This window comes from Paroedura picta, chromosome 2 (assembly GCF_049243985.1).
Source record: "Paroedura picta isolate Pp20150507F chromosome 2, Ppicta_v3.0, whole genome shotgun sequence".
Lineage (NCBI taxonomy): Eukaryota > Metazoa > Chordata > Lepidosauria > Squamata > Gekkonidae > Paroedura > Paroedura picta.
In genome coordinates, this window is record NC_135370.1 from 132,318,862 (window position 1) to 132,338,103 (window position 19,242).

The window sequence follows — 19,242 nt, forward strand, 5'->3', positions numbered from 1 at the left end:
ATCTCCCATATTTGTCCAAAATTCAGGTTGAACTTGTATGTCTCTCTTTCAATTTTTGTTGGTTGAACATGACTGTGAAAAGTATTCAGGCCAGGTTTTGACATTTGCCTCTTAATGCAGTCAATTTTGTTTATGGTACATTGACCAGTGAATTCCAACAAATACATAAAATATCAGAAGACACTACCTCCAACCCCTAGTGGTCCCTGGCCCCAAGGGAGCCCGCTTGACCTCAACCAGGGCCAGAGCTTTCTCCATTCCGGCCCCCACCTGGTGGAACGAGCTCCCAGAGGAGATCAGGTCCCTGACAGAACCTAAACAGTTCCACAGGGGCTGAAAAGGGGAGCTCCTCCGCCAGGCATTTGGTTGAAGTCGACCCGAACCATCGCTTCCAAATGGCCCCAAGCCCCCCCCCCAACTACAACTGCTATCAATCTGCCTAACCCAATGGATCCCAGTAAGAGTTGCGCTGAGGCTGTTTTATAGTTCCATCATTCTCTAATGTTATTGTTCTTATCATGTTAAGGTTATTGTTATAATGTTATTGCTGATCACATGTTACCATATGTTATCTGTATCTTTTTCCCGTTTCCTCCCTTGAGCCTCCGGGGAGGGCAGTATATAAATAAAAATAAATAAATGAATAAAATAAATCTGTTATTCACACTTACAGCTCAATCTCCTACACAGTTTCTCCCCTCTGAAATCAGGACAATTACACTGTAGTAAACTATTCATTAAACTGGACTGTTAGTGTGGTTGCAAACAACAAATACTATTGCTGTGTAAGGCACAGAACTGCCTTTACTATGTGTGGTATTTTCAGATGTACCTTTTATACAGGTAGGCCCCTGTTAGTCAAGCACAGCATGAGAATATCTGAAACAGAAATGCAGACTAGTTTGCACAAGTGCTACCATTTCAGGGCTGAGGAGACATCTGAATGTCTACTAAATCCAAACCTAAATCCAGTTTGCATCTGCTAGGCCATGCTAGAGTTTGTCTTGTAAGGAAGTTAATGCTCATATGGTATCTCTGCGTTATTTGTGACAGGAGCATGACACAAGCGCAGGAAGTGTGACCATACCATTGTCTACTGGAGATCCGTTTCCCAGAGTTTTTCACAGATCTGAAATAAAAACTGAGGTAAGAAGCAGCTTTTTATTTGCCAGGTGGATCCCCATCTTAACAGTTGTGTGCCATTGAGCTTATCCAGTAAAATGCCATCAGACTTCTGGTGAAATACATAGAAGGCTAGGTAAACTAATACAGATGTTGAAATTATTCTTGTGGTTGATGAGCTTGTTAGAAGTGCTGGGCAGCAATTGGTGGGGCTAGCAATTGGAATGGGCAAATAGGATGCAAGGAGAGTACTGGGGCTGCTGAGCCAGTGATGCTTTGGGAGTCTGTGCAGTCATATTGTTTGTTCAGGTTGGGCCTCTGAAGCCTCGCAGGAATCTTGGCCTTTATCACTACTGGTGGTTCCATTCACAGGACATGAATAAAGGGATGAAGGAGAAAAATAAGAGGAAACAGGCTCTGAGATTAGGATAATTGTCTATCTGAAGAACTTTTCCAATTGATTCTGGCATCTCCAGAGGATGTTGAGGCAAGATAAACCCTGTAATTATTTACTCTCAAAAAGATTAATCTTATCAGCAAGTGCCCTGATAACTATTTATTCTTGAAAAGATGTATCTTACCAAATTGGGGTCCTGGATTGTATAGAAAAAGAGAGGAGAGAGAGAGATTTCTGTCTAACTGTTCTCTGCAGTCATTTTTCCTGTTGTAGAGGCAAGCATTCCACCTGCAACTGGCTGTGGATCCCTGGCCCCAGAGAAGCATGTCAGACCTCAACAAGGGCCAGAGGCTTCTCAGTCCCGGCCCCCACCTACTGGAACGAGCTCCCTGAAGTGATCAGGGTCCTGTCCAAACTCCTACAATTTCACAGGGCCTGCAAAAGGAAGCTCCTCCACCAGGCATTTGCTTGAGGCTGACCAGCCCTAAAATACCCACTGCCCCTCCCCTCCAGACTCACCCTCCCATGATCAAAGAATCTGACCTATCCAAAGCTGTGTCAATGTTCCTGTTTAAGTATTGTTCTGGTTGACATGTTATGTTATGATTGTTATACTTGTTATATTTGTTGCAATGTTTTTATGTAGTTACCCCATGATGTTATATGTAAACCGCCCAGAGCCGTATGGAAGGGCGGTATAAAAATCTAAATAAATAAATAAATAAGCAGAGAGGAAATATTCTCAAAGGATCCAGAAGTCTCCAGTTGACCAATCAGGATACTGATGAGATTGTTTGAAAAGTATCAGGAAGTTCCTGACCTAAATATGCTAACTATCCATCTCCTCCAGTGCCCCCTGCAGAATATTCCCCATATTCTGTTCAATCATGCATAGTACAGATCTTATTGGAGTTGTTCTTCTTTGGCTATATTAGGCCAGTGCTTAGTGATTTAGCATTGATGTGTTGCTGGCCAGTTCTTTACTAGAGAAGCAGCAGCCACAATTGGCAGCCGCTGTCTCTCTGTGGTGGCTCCCATCAGCCTCGTTACTAGAGCATTAGGAGGCGATGGCACAGCAAGACAAACTGAGCTGGGGAGTGAGTTGGTATCCTGGGAGACGGTTTGTGATTGATGGGATGGAACATTTGAAGTGCTTGTTAAGGGAAAGGCTTTTCTGAAATGACCTGTCCAGTACACTGTAACGTTTCCTCCTGTAAGAACTGCAGTGCACAATATTGGCTTGTTTTGTTATGAATTTTGAAGGTAACATTTTTGTCCCTGATTTTTCATCACAAGACAAAAGCCACCAAATGGGATCTGGAAATCCTTTTCTGCATACAGAAATGGGCTTCTGCATGATGAACGGTTCTTTTCGCCTTTGCATAAGGAAAGCTAAGGTTGCATCACCGGAAACTCTTCAGTATGTGCTGTAGATTGTGCAGCCTTAGTGCACAGCTGTCTCTACTTTTTTTCTTTTTCTTGCACCTCTCTGAATTCCTACCAGAAAGGTGAATTTTGTTTCCTGCAGCCTTTTTCATGGATTCCTTATCCCTAGTCAATAAGCTTGTAACAGAGCTAGAGCACGAACAGCATGCAAACTGTAAGAAGCCATCGCTTGGATTAAGCAATATTAAGCCAGTCTTTTCAGTGTGAAATTGTTGCCCTGTTGCGGTTCTCAGGTCTTTCCAGGGTGATGAAGTATGTTCACACTTAAAAAGGCAAAACATTCAGATAAGTGTATTCTTGGGATCAGTTGTGGAGAGAAAGTTCTTGTGTGTATTGTAGGATTAGAATTGGATGGTTTCTTCATCTTGCCAAGAAATGTGCAGCTTTCTCTTTCCTTCTGCCTTTACCCATCAAACTGTAAAGTTATTTAAATATAGTGAAGAATAAAGAGGGACTTTAGCTTTTTATCAGTTAAATGTCTTCCTTTTTGTGATTCTTTGTTATCTGTTCTTTGTAGCAGCCTAAAGAATAAATATTTTATTTGGGACTGTGTCCAATTGCAGTTGATGGTCAAGGACTGGCATTCCAGTTTCCAAGTGCAAAGCAATTGGTTATTTGAATATGTTCCCTACATTGTCATGGGTAGTGTTGAAAAGAATCATAGAGTTGGAAAGGACCTCCAGGGTCATCTAGTCCAGCCCCCTGCACAATGCAGGAACTCACAATTACCTGCCTACCCACAATTTCATGCCCAAATGATCCCCACCACCTCAAAAAATCTCCAGAACCTAGCCTGGCCTGGAGGAAATTCACCTACCATCCCACAGCAGCAGTTAGCAATTTCCTGGGTATGTAAGGAAGGGCCATTGAAACATCCTTTCCTGCCCACCCACTCACAATCTGCCTAAGTTCATAAAATCAGCATTCTGTCAAAAGACTATCTGGCCTCTGCTTTAAAAACTTCCAAAGAAGGAGAACACACCACCTCCCAACGTAGCCTGTTCCATTGAAGAACCACTCTGTCAAGAACTTCTTCCAGATGTCTAGGCAAAAATTCTTTTGTATTAATTTCAACCCATTGGTTCTGGTCTGACCCTCTGGGGCAACAGAAAACAATTCTGCTCCATCTTCTGCATGATAGCCACTCAAGTATTTTTTTTGAACTTTCCTGTAAGTTAATAGTTCTCTGCATGTGTGCCATTCCTTTTAAATCTTCAGTGTTCCCATCTACAGTTATCGTCATTGAACTAGGCTTTGAATGTACATCTCACTCCCCCATTATACTTAGTTTAAAGCCCTCCTTACCAGATCCACAAGACTCTTCACAAAGACATTTTTCCTGACCATTGTGAGGTGCAAACCATCTCCCAATAGAAGAACCTTGTCACAGTAACGCAATCCATGGGCCAAAAACTCAAACCTTTCCCGATGACACCAATAACGTAGCCAGTTATTTATCTGTATTATTTTTCTTTCCCTTCCTAAGCACCAGCCATTAATAGGAAGAACTGATGGAAATACAACCTGTTTCCCAAGGCCACATTGTCTCATTTCATATACTCCACACTGCACCGGGCAGCAGAAGTAATGACAAAAACCATTATGGTGTGAATGCAGCACTAGTTGGTACCAGTTGATAAATTGTTCTAGGTTAACAGGATAATTAGGAAAAGTGGAGGTACATTCACTAGCTTTCTTCTCTTCCTGTAGGCAAAGCCAGGAGCTGGAAGGAGAAGTATCTTTTCTCAAATGATAGCTGCTAAGAGAGCAGCTGAAGTAGCTCAGGCATCTCCTGTAGCTGAGCAGAACTCAGAATGGACAACGCCAGATTCTGCCCCACCATCTGTGGCCTTAAGAATGGAAGAAGGTGAATGGAAAAATCTGTGGAGCCCATGTTCTCAAATGTTGAACCAGGGAGCCCCCCTGAATCCTAATGAAAACTTTCTTCAAGTCTCCTCAAGCAAAACAAATGGTGATTCCTTGGGCATAACCTGCCCCTGGACTCATGGAAGCCTGGGAGTTGCACCCTTAATAGGGATGGGCATGAATCAGTTCATGAGCCAAAAATCAGTATGAATTTGGCCTGGTTTGGTGCCCCTAAACCAGTGCTTGGGGAATGCACCTCCCCTGAACATTTATTGGACTTCTGCCTGGTTCAGCTGTTTCTGCCATTTAAACCTAGCAACTAGGCAGTGCAGGTCCACATCTGACAGCCATTTCACTGGCTGTGAGCCATTTAAACCTTATATCTGGGTGAGTCTACCTGTCAGCAGTTGGGTTTAAATGGCTATGAAGCATTAAACCTATTTCACCCCCCCCCCAGAATTTCTAGGATGAACCCAGCCAGAAAAAAAGAAGGATTTGAAGTGGCCAGTTTAGTTTGGGACATTTTTTGCTAGGATTGGAATCTCTATGAACCAAACCAGAATTTTTTAGGTTCATGCCCATCCCTCCTTATGAATCTACTGAAAGAAATAGCCATAGAATATGTAATTCTGCTTTGGATTGCTGTTCTGTAACTCCTGCTTTTCCTGATAATCCCATTTTTTTGAACTGCTGGTTTTCACCAGCATTTACTAAGTTAATAAAAGAACAGAACAGAATAAAACAAGAAAGCTTATACAGATTAAATGCATTACAGTTGTTCTGCTACCTCACGAATACAAATTGATCTATCTGATTAGATACCATGTAAAGTAATCCCAATGTTCTTCAAATTCTTCTGCAGGTTTGTTGTTAACTAAGCTAGTAAGTTTTGCCATTTTCGCCAGCTCTCCCAGTTTTTCAATCCAGTCCATTATTTTTGAATATCATCTTGTCTTGATCGTCTTGCTGCCACCATCCAATTTGGGGGGAATTATCTGGGTTTGGCTGTGCTCGATAGCAAAACATACATCCCCCTCTATATCCTGCTGAGTGAATAGCCAATAAATACTGATAAGGTATTTGCCAGCTATTTTTTCAGCTTGATAGAACTGAATAGGTGCACCTAGTTCACATCTATCTCTTCTCTAACCCAGCAGGAGATGGTTGTTATGCTTCTGGCTCAGGAGATGAGTCCATTACTCACAGTGTTCTTGATTTCTAGAAAAGTTTGTTGATGCCTTGCATACTCAGCGGCCTCATATAGTCACTGGTGAAGGCCTTGGAAGCCTGGTTGGTGAGCAGGAAGCTCAAAAAATCCATGAGGAGAATTTGAAGAGACTACAGTCTATGTCCAAGGAAGAAATATTGGAGGAGCAGAAGCGACTGCTGGCTCAGTTAGGTATGAGCAAATGCCCAGGTATCTGAGAAGGGATGGGAGCAGCTTGCTAATTTCCCTTATCTGAATGTCTAAGTTGACACACAAAACTGCATTTTATTAATTCTGTAGTTTGGATTTTTGTCTCCTTCCATATGAAAGGTTTGGAGCAGTTTATAAAAACTGAAAAAGTGCAACATTACACACACTTCTCCCCCCCCCCCCCCCATACATAGCATCTCATTTCACAGTTTCAGTTTAAACAAACAGAATTGCTCTTGTGATGCTCCCATAAACTGTTTATGTGCTTGAAGATTTCTTGTTGGAATATACAAACAGACCCATGAACTGTAAAGTGACTTTCAGTATCAGTGCTTAAAGGTGTGTCAGAATTAACAGCACACATATAAAAACCACAGGGTCATGTCTTGTTCATTAGTGTGGTCCTATGTCTTTAATGTATAGTCTAGACAGCTTCTCTTAGTCTGAAGCTTCTCTTGTCTGGTAGCTTGTGCCAGATTTGATGGGGAGAACTAAAGCATACATTTATTTATGTACTTAATTTATGGTCTGCCTTTCTGGCTGAGACAGTTACAACAAGAAACAGTATGGCAAGGGTGGTGTAATAACCAAAGCCAAAATATTTATTTTTAATAAATAAATAAAAAGAATAGACAACAAGCAGTATTACCAGACTGGAATACTAATGCAGTGAAACGTTATATACATAGAACATTATTATGCACATTGAAATCTGGATTACAAATTAGAATGCGGTGTAAAAAACAAAATAGCATAATATACATCATGAATACTCGCCGTAAATTCCGCAGACTTTTCTGTAACCTTAGTTGTTTTATATGGACACCCCCTAAACTGTTCTGTCTCAAAATCTTAATGCAATACTATCATATTTCCAGACCCCAATTTAATCGCTTTCTTAAAGACACGACGTGGTATTGACACAAGTCAGAAAGGAGAAGAGAAAATGCAATTAGAGACGCCAGAAAAGCTTGTGCATTTGGAAACGTGGTCCAAATCTCAGGATGCGGCTGAGAAAATAGCGGAAACTCCTTTCTCTCAGGAGCCAGCAATGGATGAGGAATCAGACCCAGAAGACTCCCAGAGGACTAAAGCTTGTGTCACAGGTAAAGAAGTGGAACAGTTGATCTTGATTCAAAAGACAGGCTGCCAGTTGCCAGTATTTATGCTCAGTTTTAATTGGTGCTGTGGATGGTCCATTTAGAAACAACGAATTCTCCACTCAGAGAATTTGGAGTCCAACAGTGCCTTCCTGAGCAATAACTTCTGAATCCATTGACTTCGATGAACTTGAAAAGGGATGTTGTGCGGGTTCAGAGGACCCCTTGCCAATGAGACTGTTTTGTTATGAATTCCAAGTCATGTTTTGGAAGTAGGAGAGGGCCAGCCCCTGGTTGGGGGAGGGAAGAAAGCAGTTCTAACATCACTGAAACCCTTGATCATGGCAGTATTACATGCTGCTCTTTGCTGCTGTTGCATTTCTCTGTGGCAGAGGGGTAGCTGAGAGGTGAAAGTGTGGCCTTTAGAGATGCAGCTGCTGACAGAGTAGCTTTGAATGGCACCTTCACTCCTTAGTTGTAGATGGGAACAGTTGGTGGGTTGCATGTGAGGAGGAGTGGTTGCTGATTTATCCATGATGCATCCCTGCTGTTATGACCTGGTCCTCGTGAATTTGCACATTTTAGAGGGCATCCATTCTGCTTTCCACATTTGGACCTCCGTGTTCTGCCGTTAAATAGTTAAAATGCATACAAAATTGTTTAAATGCATACAATACTTACAAAACTGGTTTGGGAGGAGGTATCATCGTGGTAATGCTAAGTGAAACAAAAAAATTGTCACCCACTAGGGGAAGACTGCAATAGCAGTGGACAGATGAATCTTCTGAAGATGAGAGTTGTAGAGTTTTGATGCCTTGTGCTTGCTTCAGCAACATATGTACTAAAATTGCAGTAATACAGAGAAGATTAGCATGGCCCCTGAGCAAGGCTGACTCACAAATCTGAGCTTTGATGTCAGTACCAAGAAGACCCTCACCTAATCTCAGACTCCTGGCCTCTGAAGTTAACCATAACAATTGGGTGGGTTTATAAGTGATTAGGAAGTCCTGCAGGTATGTTGGAGCCAAACCACATAAAACTGTGTAGGTCAGTACCAGCACCTTGAATTATGCCCAGAAACAAGTTGGAAACCACTGTAGGTAGGCCAATGCTGAAATCATGTGGTACTTACGCCCCGCTCCAGTCAATACTCTGACCCACCCCAGCTTATTCAGAAGCTGCCACCTCTTGTCATTCCCCTGATGTTTCATTTTCTGATCTCTTGTTCTGCTGTATTCTCTGGGTCTCACTGCTGCAGGGAGGCTACTTAAAGAAATCCATGAATTGCTTTTGGATTTCTGCAGTGTGGTTTGGTGAGATAAGGCTGGCGTTTACTGCTGCCTTGATGGAATATCAGCTTTCATGTTTAAGAGGAGAGAGCAGGTGAATTTGTTTATTTCTGTTTCTCTGCAGTATTTTTTCTCTTCTCCATTTCCTTTCTTGCAACTGGTTTAATTTTTAGCAGGTTAGTGCTAAAATCAAATAATATATAAGGTGCACTACTTTGGGCCAAGTAGTTTTTAAACCATGTAGAGCGATCGATAACAATGGATTGATGAGTCAGGTGAAGCATAAGCAGAAAATCAGACCTTGGTTTTTGGGGCAAGAAAAGTATGTTGGGTCAAGAGAGGGTTATTTTTGGAGGAGACCAACAGTGCCATCCTAAGCGGAGTTGCACCCTTCTAATGCCCCTGAAGTCAGTTGGCTTCCAAGGGGGTAACTCTGTTTAGGACTGCACTGTTATTATATCGCTGAGGAGAGAGGAACAATTATAAAAATCAATGGAGCATTTCAAGCTGCCTGAGGTTATGCATTCGGCACATTGTGCCCAGCAGGAGAAGTAATATTAATGTTGCATTAGCACTTAGCATTGGAAGGCCGCCACTGTTGATGCCAAGGAGTATATTTGTCATGAATAAACAACAGCAGTCGTGATTTCAGAAGAGAGAGGACAGTCTGCTCTTATGACTGTAGGGGAACAATTTATTTAAACTGTGAAACTCATTGCTAAAAGGATGGAAAGCTTGGTTTCTAATGCGTGGGGTCCTGTGTTCCTTGTTGACTTTGAAGGTACATGTTGTTATTCTTCTGTCAGTGAAAGAAAAGGAGCGGATGGGTTTACCTCATTCCTTTGTCACATGTGCATGTTCAGAATATGATAATGGCAGCATCATGGATTGAATTCTATATGTGGTTGGGTCACCACAGATCAAGTATCACAGACCACTTCCATAAGGGAGAGATTCAATTTAGAAATTTGATATTGATGATGGTGATGATGATATCATTTGGTGGTTCCTCGAACATCAGTTCACACATTTTCTTGCAAGTCACCGAATGTTGAGTGGTCAAATGATATGGACAGATCCTGGATGCTTTAGGCTGATCCTACATTATGCAGGTGGTTGGACCAGATGGCCTGTATGGCCCCTTCCTACTCTAGAGTTCTATGATATATGAAAAAGTCCTGAAGCTTCTGCCTCTGATTATCACACCCAGATTTATATCTCATGGCATCATGTTAGCTTTGTGGGCTAAACAAATCTGATGGAGAATGACTGGCCCCCAATTTCACAGGGACCTTTATTGTTCAGAGGGCAGCCAATATGAGTTACTCAGAATTTCCACCCTGGGTCTCCCATTGTGCCAGAACAATGTATCCTTTTGGGTGAACATTTCCTTCCTCCAGGTTTGCTTCACATAGTCATAGCAGAGTCCTGTAATGTGTGGTTAGAATGTCACATTAGAGCTGGTGAGTGCCTTCCTTCAGATATTCACTGTGAAGCTCACTGGGTGTCTCAGGGCCAATCCTTCTGTAGTGAACCTTGGGCTTCAGAGGTCATAGTCTCAGTATGATTTCTGTATCTTGCCAGGTTTACTGTCCCCTTGGACTTTCCTAGGCCCTCAAGGCAACCTCTTTGGCATTTGAACTTCTTAACAAGGTGCTTAGAGGAGAATTTCTCTCAGTGAGGAGGAAGGAGTAGTCTTTCCTTTCTTACCTAAAGCTCCAAGGGGAAATTTGGCTACTGACTGGAAGGGGGCACCTTGGCAAAGATCTCTTCCCCATCCAAACATTTCTCTGGCTGCTGCAATGCCTTTGTTATGTCTCAGCCCAGCCTGTTGTGCAGGCTAGTATTAAGGACAGTATGAAGGTAGGAGCGTCATATATGCTGCTGATGCAAGGAAGGGTGGAATGATAATACGATGCAGTTCGATAGACGATGTTGGGCACAATTCTTTTGTTGAATTTGGGCTCTGGAAGGACAGAACTTCTTCAGATGTGGGGATCATTCATGATGGGCCATGCTTATTAAACAGGGTATTTTGGAAGCCAGTTTCGCAGGAAATGGCACTGCATGCTGATGTGTGTTGCCTACTACAATCTGGAAAACAACAAAATCCAAGTTTGGAAAGGTTCAATGTGTATTCACCATCCAGGATGCTAGCTTGTGTTTCTATGAAGGGGTTTCTCAAATGATGAACAATCAACTGGTGCCCTAGAATATGTATCAGTCTTTTTTTCCTGTTGACGAGATTGGAGTGCTAGCATCTGATGGTACACATTACTAATCCTGTCCTATTCAGAGCATGATTTAATCAGCCTTTGGCATTTTGTGATTAATAGAATGGGGGGAAAACAAACAGTTGTTGAATTACAAATGGCAGTAGTTCAGTTTTCCACTAATTTCTGTTTCCTTCTGCTTCACACCCACCATCCAGGTATGTTAATTTTCCATTCCAGCATTTTGGTGTGTGTGCTTAAGCCCAAACGTTGAGCGTGCCTTGATCTGAATGTGTACTAGGTTGAAATTTGATCGTCTGATTTTTCTAGACAGGGTAGACAAGTGTGGATTTGGTCCATTGCCTACAGCAAAATGTGCCTATGTAGATAACGCAGAACTTATCTGAGCCCTTCTCTCCAGAATAATAGGTAGATAAGAAGCAACTTGCAGGATGAAAGGAACAGGGACAAACAGGCTAGTCATCTGCAAAGACCTGCTGCTAGTAGACATGTTGTTTGCACTGGAAGTTCAATGTGTGCTTGAATAAGGCATTCACAGTTTGTATGGACTTGTGTGGATCTTTTGAAATCTGGGGATGGGGAATGCCCTAATCCCCAGGTTAAGGAAAACGGATTATATGGTGCTGCCTCCACAGTCATATTTTAGGCTTGTTTAAAATACATGCAGAACAGGAATTAACCTTTGTATTTATTTTATTTGTTTAGTAGATGACTTGCAGTGGAAAGCTGCCACCGTACTTAGTTTTTTAAACATATTGTACTAAAATAGCAATACAAAAATACAGTGTTAATAGAGTCAGAGTGGTTACAGTGTCAGAGTAGCTAAGTTCACCTTGGGCTAGGCTCAGATGCTCAGCCTCACCTACCTCACCAGGTTGTTCTGAGGCTAGACTTGAGGAGAGGAGAACAATATAAGTTGCTTTTGGTCCCCATTGGGGAGAAGGGCAGGCTGTATAAGGAGTAGGAAATAATAGTGCTATTATGGTGGGGGTCTGCTATAGGCCGCCAGACTAGCTAAAGGACTTGGATGAAATGCCCCTAGAATAGATTACAAGGTTCTCAGAGAGGCAGGACACATTGGTCATGGGTGATTTCAATTCCCCAGATATCTGTTGGAAGACCAACTCTGCTAAAATGAAAACTCCAATAAATTCTTGACTTGTTTTGCTGGAGGGCGAGGAGCTTTGGAGACCAACTGGTATGAGGAAAGGTTGAGGGAGTTTGGTCTGTTTATCCTGGAAAGATGACTAAGCAGTAATAGGATAGACCAGTTGGGCCAGACCAGTGAGTTGAAATTAATTCAATAAAACTTTTGCTTAAACATCTGGAAGAAGTTCCTGACAGAGCTTTTCCTCAGTGGAACAGGATTCCTTGGGAGGTGGTGAGTCTCTGTTAGAAGTTCTTGAACAGAGGCTAGATAACCATCTGACAGAAATGTAAACTTAGGGAGATTGTGAGTGGGTGGGCAGAAGGGATTGTGTTGGTGCTTGGCTCTTATGTTCCTTTCCTGCATGCCCAGGGAACTGCTGATCACCACTTTGGGATTGGGAGGTGAATTTCTTCCAAGCCAGATTGGCCAAGGAGTCTGTTTTAATTTGTGGGTATATTCCAAAATCATCTGGGCATGGAATTGGGGTCAATGTGGGTGGGCAGTTAATTGTGTTTCCTGCATTGTGCAGGGGGTTAGACTAGGTGACCTGGGAGGTCCCTTCCAACCATGATTCTAAAGGAAATAAATTAATAAAAACATTAACAAATAAAATTAAAAGCTGAAAGTGAAGATCTAAACAGAGCAGTAGCAGCTATGCAAGTAATTAGGAAAAGAAATTAGGCTGTGCATAGAACAGCCTTCATGTGTGGACTGTGAAGAAGGCACATGTGCTTAGATCCTGATGAGAGTTTTTTTAACTTGACCCAGTTGCTGACTGATACTCCCTGTGAATGTCGATTTTTTGTCTGACATTCAGGAAGTAATGCTATGTTTTACGCTCTCAGAGTTGTGAGATGTTGGCATTTGTCCTTCCTTTTGTTGTTCCTTTTACTGTCTAGTCTGTATAATGGTAAATAATTGATCTCCCTGGTGATGAAGCCTGATGTTGGCTGTCAACACTGTCTCTTGTGCAGTTGTCTCCGAGGCACGATATCTGCATTTCTGCCTTGTTTGATCTTTTCATTAAATTTAGGCCGGACCTTTATGGTATCTTTATGATTAGTCTAGCTATGATTATATGTGAAATTACTGCAAAATTATACTGCTGCTTGGAGGTCCCCCCTAGACTTATATTCAAAAGTCTTTATTACATAGAAGTCTTTATTGCATAGATCATCAGAGTATCTTTGTTTTCAGGCCCTTTTCTTACAGTTGTCGTTGGAGCACATTTCAAATCATTCATCTCATTTTCTCTGTTCTTGAGTCCTGATGTTGTTGTATATCCAAGCTAATGTTCAGCTCATCTTAATTTCTTCTGGGAATGTCATTAATGGCACCATCCAATTTGCTTCCCTAGATCTTATGGGAGATTAAATTGCTAGCAGATCTTTGATGTTCATGCCCCGGCAACTTGATTTTCTGATTCCACCTCTCCCCCAATATTCTGGATGAAAACAACATTTGAAGTACTTTTCAGAGGCAAACAGAATTAGCAAAGAAAAGAAATTTTTGCCTTGCTTTTTGTGTGTCCCCAAACATTTCTGCTTGTCTTTCCCAAAAGGTGGCAATCTTCCTCTAACACCTCAGAAAGAATGGCTCCACATGGACAGTGTGGAGCTTGAGAAGCTGGAGTGGATGAAGGACCTTCCCCATCCTCGGCAGAGGAAAACTAGAAAGGTTTGAAGAATGTAGCTCTCTCTCTCTCTTCCCAGCCATTCTGTCGATGTGTTCTGTATATGCAACGTCTCCATCAAAGGATAAGTCTGGTTGGTACATATCCTCTTGAGAAATGACTGTTTCCAAGGAGATTGATTTGACAAAGTAGGGTGGGACTGGGTAAGATTGATGTACAATTCATATTCAAATTATAAATTGTCTAAGAGATGTGAAGAGGTGAAATAAATAAATGACCTGGTGTATTTTTTTAGACTTGGAGCAAGCAATTGAAAAAGAACAGAAACACTGCAATGTATCCTTACATTACAGAAATTTTGCATGACTTCTGGAAAACTCCCAGGATTGAGTTATGGAATTGTTGCCAGGAGTGCTACTGGACACTTACTGGGCCTTTTTAAAACGCTTGTATGGATCCTATGAAAGATTTCTGCAGATGGAAGGATCAAAGAGTTAGGGCTGATTTCCCTCCTTCCTCCTGCAGACTTTTGATTTTCTCTTCTTGCTGCCCCTTGGGGCCAGAGGAACAACGTTTCAGGGGGCATTTTTGGCTGCCGTAGTATGGATGAGGCTATGAAGTCCTTTCCATATGTGGAAATTACAAGTGATCCATTCCAATGTCCTTATCAAACCATTTTTGTCATGGGTTAGGCAGGATTGAAGGAGGTAGATTTTAGGACTCAACCTTAATGATGTTATATGTCAAAACCAGGACTGAATTTTATTTGGAGGCAATAAGCATACATTGTGGACTATAAAAATGAGAATAATGAATTCCATTTGGCAAGCAGTGTGGTGAGCCAGTGTAGTTCATTGCTTTTGGAAATGGAAATAAATTCTTGCTTACTTGATGACGTTGACCAAATCCCTAATGTCTAGTACAATCATTAGTGGTGTTTTTTTTGTGGGGGGGGGCATGGGGGAAATTAAAATGTTTCTCTGTTGCTCTGACTTCTTTTGGTGAAAGACATAATGAAACAAATCAAAAGAAAAAGGAGGCAACTGGATACTGTGCTTGATACAGCCTTCAACTTTCAACATCTGTCCTGCATGGAACGTATTACAAGAATTTTGAGATAACTAAGGGATGAATGATTGACTGGGTTACATGTTCAGATCGTCTTTTCCTGGAACACTATAAGAATTTGATGATAGGAATGTGGGATCTGAATTCTTATAGTTTTGAGCAGCTAAGTATTGGCATGAAAATCAATAAACATAATCTTTTAATCCCCCCTTTCCCTGATAGGGGATGCAAGCACGCTTCAGTCTGAAGGGGGAACTTATTCCTCCCGATAAAGACTTCCCTACATATCTGGGCCTGCATCACCATGGAGAAGAAGCAGAGGTAAGGAAGAATAGCCCTGGGCATAACTGCATTTTTTTTGCATGTTTGATTCTTGGTATTCTTGCTATTCTTAGCTAGTCCTGGGTTAGAAAGCTTGGAAAAGGAAACCTAATGATTAATCCGTCTGAGTTCGAGCTCTGTGGGAAGCATACAAAATGCATTAGTGCTTGGAACAAATGACTGAAAGAAACTGAGAAATGTTAATTTAAGGAAAAATTATTAGGAAGTTTTATTTTTCCATTGTTTGCCATTATTTTAAAAACTAGCTTCAAAGCCCATTCCTAAGAAGGGGCCTTGAAAGGGTCCCCTCCCCGGGCCCCTGGCCAGGCAGCTTAAGGTGGATTTGGGCTGCAGCTCACAGCCAGATCAAGTGGGGTGGGCGGGGGCTGGGCAGCTCATTAGGAGGGCCGGGACAGAGCTCTTTAGCAGGCAGTCAGCAAGCAGGGAGGCCCTTGTCAGCAGGCCCAGCCTAGCAGGCCAAGAGGCCCTCGTTAGCAAGCCATCCACCACAGCCCTTTGCCCAGGGCCCTCTTACCTGCTGTTGGCTTCAGGCACTGAGGCGTCTGAGAGCAAAGAGGCTAGAGTCCAGGGCCGGAGGGCAGGAGCCACAGGGGCAGGGCCAATCAGGGCAAAGCTGGCTGCACCCTGATTGGCCCTATTCCAACTTGGACAGCCGGACACGTCCCACCCCATAGGCTGTTTCATAAATATATAGAGGAACAACAATGGATAAGGATGTCTTTCAGAAGAAACTTTTAAAGCAGCTTACAATGAACAGTTTTACAAGCAACAATATAAGAATAAAACACAGCAAGGCAATACAGTAAAATGAAGCAAACATTGTATTGTAAATTGAAACCACCTTTAAAACAGAACCAGTCAGTAACTACAGCCAAAAAGTCAGCATATAATAAGGAGGTCTTTAAAAACCAGCTGAAACATTCAAGAGAAGGGTGAATATGCATTCCAGCAGAGAGAATGCAACAGTCTCAGACCACCACCAAGAACGTCTGATGATCTTTGTCCCCCTCCTTGACTGCCAGTGTGGTATAATGGTTAAGAGCAGCAGACTCTAATCTGGAGAGCTGGGCTTGGTTCCCCACTCCTCCACATGAAGCCTGCTGGGTGACCTTGGGCCAGCTGCAGTCCCCTCAGAACTCTCTCAGCCTCACCTACCTCACAAGGTGCCTGCTTTGGGAAGAGGGGAGGAATGCATTTGTAAGCCACTTTGAGTCTAGCCAAGTATAAAAGCCTACTCTACTTCTCCTAAGCCTCTGATGTGGGACACAAAGGAGGGCTCCTCTGTGAGCTTGGAGGTTTTTTTCTACATCTTACTCTTGTCGTATCAGGCATTACCTCAAAGAGGGCCCAGTATATTGAATGTTTGCTTTCCAAAAAAAACTTTCCATTACTGTTTTCCTTTTCTGACATACTCCTTTTATAGTTTTTATTGATACATGTTTTACTGCTTTATAGGTTTTGATTGGTTTGGAGTTTTTGATGTGTTTTATTTGTGATTTTAATGTTTTATTTTATGATCCAGCTTGGGCATTACTTGGATGAAGCTGATTATATAAATACCGCATATACTTGCATATAAGCCAACCCGCATATAAGCTGAGGCACCTAATTTTATCACAAAATCTGGGCAAAGTTATTGACTTGCATATAAGCCGAGGGTGGGAAATACTCCATCATCATCCACCCCCCCAACAAATACATAAAAATCAAGAGGATGAATAGCTGCTGTTTTTTGTACCCCACTTATTACTAACCAAAGGAGTCTCAAAGCGGCTTATAGTTGCCTTCCTTTCCTCTCTTGATGTCAGACACCCTGAGAGAGCTCTGACAGAACTGCTCTGCCACCTCTCAGATAAAAGAAGAAGCACTAGGAGAAAGAAACAGTAAATCCCGAAGCACTCCCAAAACCCACCCCACCCACAGAAACCAAAATAATAGTTTGGAAGAAGTGATTAAGAAGAGGAAGAAGTGAAGGCAAAACAAAAAAAAAAAGACCAGAGTCCTTCAGTCAAAGGGTTGGCGTCCTACAAGCTGCCAAAGCAAGCTCAGCTTGCAGTACATATTTGCAAAAGGCAATGTAACAATTGGCTGGCTGGAGCAGGCTTTTATTTCAATTACCGTAGAGGGCTTTTTCAACATGAAAAAAGGTGCTGAAAAACTAGGCTTATATGCGAGTATATAGGGTAAATGGAACAAACTTTTCAGTCTCTGTTCCTTGCTGAATATCTGCAGACTTAGCACTGCCTGAATCTAAAGTGTCATGGAGAAGAGGCATACTCAGAGCTCCAGGGAGACCCAGGTCAATACCAGCTTTTGAGACCCTTAGTCATAACAAAGATTAGATGAAGGAAGGGGACACATTCTAGTCCAACAGGGATTCACATAGAAACAATTTGCAGAACACATCAAATGCCAAAACTTCAAAACCTGAGTCCCCCTTTGAGCTTGAGCCCCAGCCCAATCTGATTAGCCTGGCTGGGGAGCAGCACTCTTATGTGCCTTGCCAGATCCAGTAACCCTAAAGAATGATCATTGGCCAGGTGATGAAACATGGCTGCAAATTTAGAGTATGTAAAGGAGCTCACAGAAATGCCAACAGAATAATTCAAATATTAAAGGGCCCTCTAGACCAGGGGTAGTCAAACTGCGGCCCTCCAGATGTCCATGAACTACAATTCCCAGAAGCCCCTGCCAGCATTCGCTGGCAGGGGGCTCCTGGGAATTGTAGTCCATCTGGAGGGCCGCAGTTTGACTACCCCTGCTCTAGACAAAGGGAAATGATCCCAGACCCAAAGAGTGTGACCATTATACCCACTTAGTCAGAAGAGAGGGGGATGAGGGAGCGAGATTGACAGAAAGATTGACAGTTGCCAATCTCAGAGTTTGCTGAATAGTCCAACCCCAGTTAAGGAGGTCCAGGTGACTGGGTAGCTAGGGTTCCAGAGGGGGGAATAGAATCTATTCCCCCCTTCTGGAACCCTAGCTACCCAGTTTGTGTGTCAAAATGTTTCTCAAGGGGAAAATTCTCTTGCCGGTTATAGGACATGGAAGCAGGGCACAGAAAGAAAATACTCTTCATTCTGGCTTGAAAATTACAGAAGCACTGGCAAAGACCAGGGCCCGTTCTGCACATGTTAGATAATGCACTTTAGAAGGAGGTTTTCCTGGTCTGCACAAGAAAATCCAGCTGCAAAAGCACATTGGAACTGCATTATCTGAAGTGTGCAGAATGAGACCTAGTTTATGTGTGGAGAACCGCATGGCTTGGGTGCAGAAGTTAAGTAAAATCGAACATATTGGACAAATTAGGAGCTTTCGAATTAGCCAGTCCCCAGTATAGCCAACAGTTCTGGACATACTGATAATGAAGGGATGTTTGGTTGACCTGGTAAACAAGGGGATACGTCATGGGCAGCAGGGAAGGTATTGTTGTGGCAAAATGCACACTGAGGAGGTTACTGCAGGTTCCCAGCTGCAGTCTGATCTCCATTCTTGGGTGGGGTTTTTTGGTCTGGCTTTTCCAGAGCACACCTAAACTGAATTAGATGCTATTCTACTCTTCCCCTAGATACCAGGCATTCCTTGATTTACCTCAGCCTAGCTCAGATTGGGCGGGGAGGGGGGGAGGTTGGGGAAATCAGTCTGCATTATGTGGTGGTGTTGATAGGATGATGGGATCATCTAAATTTACTTGCTGATACTTTGCACTATTATAGATGAAGAGATGGTGTGGCTTGATAGCAGACACAGTTGCAGTGTGTGTGTCTAACCATCCATGCCGTAATAATCCTGTTTATTCTTTTTGGTTATAGAGAGCTGGCTATTCACTCCAAGAGCTCTTCCATTTGTCTCGCAGCCAGGTGATTCAGCAAAGGACTCTGGCTTTGCATGTTCTTGGTCACGTTGTCCAGAAGGTAAACTAATCTTTGTATAGCTTTCTGATGCTCCTGTTCTTCCTCATCTACATTATTAAGAAGAACAATTGGTTTTTATAGCCTGTTTTTCACTATCAGAAGGAGTCTCAGTGGCTTACAATCGCCTTCCCTTCCTCTCCTCACAATAAATGTTTTACTCAATGACCTGCTTGATCGTCAAGTGGTGATGTCTAGTCTAGTCACTGGCGTGAAGGTAAAGAATGACATACATCACAAATCCCCGTCCTGGGACTTATTTCCTTT

The 19,242-nt window shown here is 42.5% G+C and overlaps 1 protein-coding gene and 1 non-coding gene across 5 annotated transcripts in view; both read left to right on the top strand.

The window, feature by feature from the left end:
* The window catches only part of RPAP1 (RNA polymerase II associated protein 1), a 56,927-nt gene that overhangs the window by 10,280 nt on the left and 27,405 nt on the right, over positions 1-19,242 (top strand). For all 4 annotated transcript variants that reach the window (XR_013228435.1, XM_077322814.1, XM_077322815.1 and 1 more), the window contains 7 exons: positions 1,054-1,146; positions 4,676-4,832; positions 6,054-6,230; positions 7,127-7,354; positions 13,583-13,698; positions 14,945-15,043; positions 18,877-18,978. Coding sequence is in view for 3 of the 4 variants with exons in the window: in XM_077322814.1 (XP_077178929.1) it covers positions 1,054-1,146; positions 4,676-4,832; positions 6,054-6,230; positions 7,127-7,354; positions 13,583-13,698; positions 14,945-15,043; positions 18,877-18,978 (972 nt within the window). In the remaining variant the exon portion in view is untranslated. The remainder of the gene's footprint in view (positions 1-1,053; positions 1,147-4,675; positions 4,833-6,053; positions 6,231-7,126; positions 7,355-13,582; positions 13,699-14,944; positions 15,044-18,876; positions 18,979-19,242) is intronic.
* Positions 8,166-8,272, top strand: LOC143831032 (U6 spliceosomal RNA). The gene has a single exon (XR_013228673.1). It is a non-coding gene; the product is annotated as a U6 spliceosomal RNA (small nuclear RNA).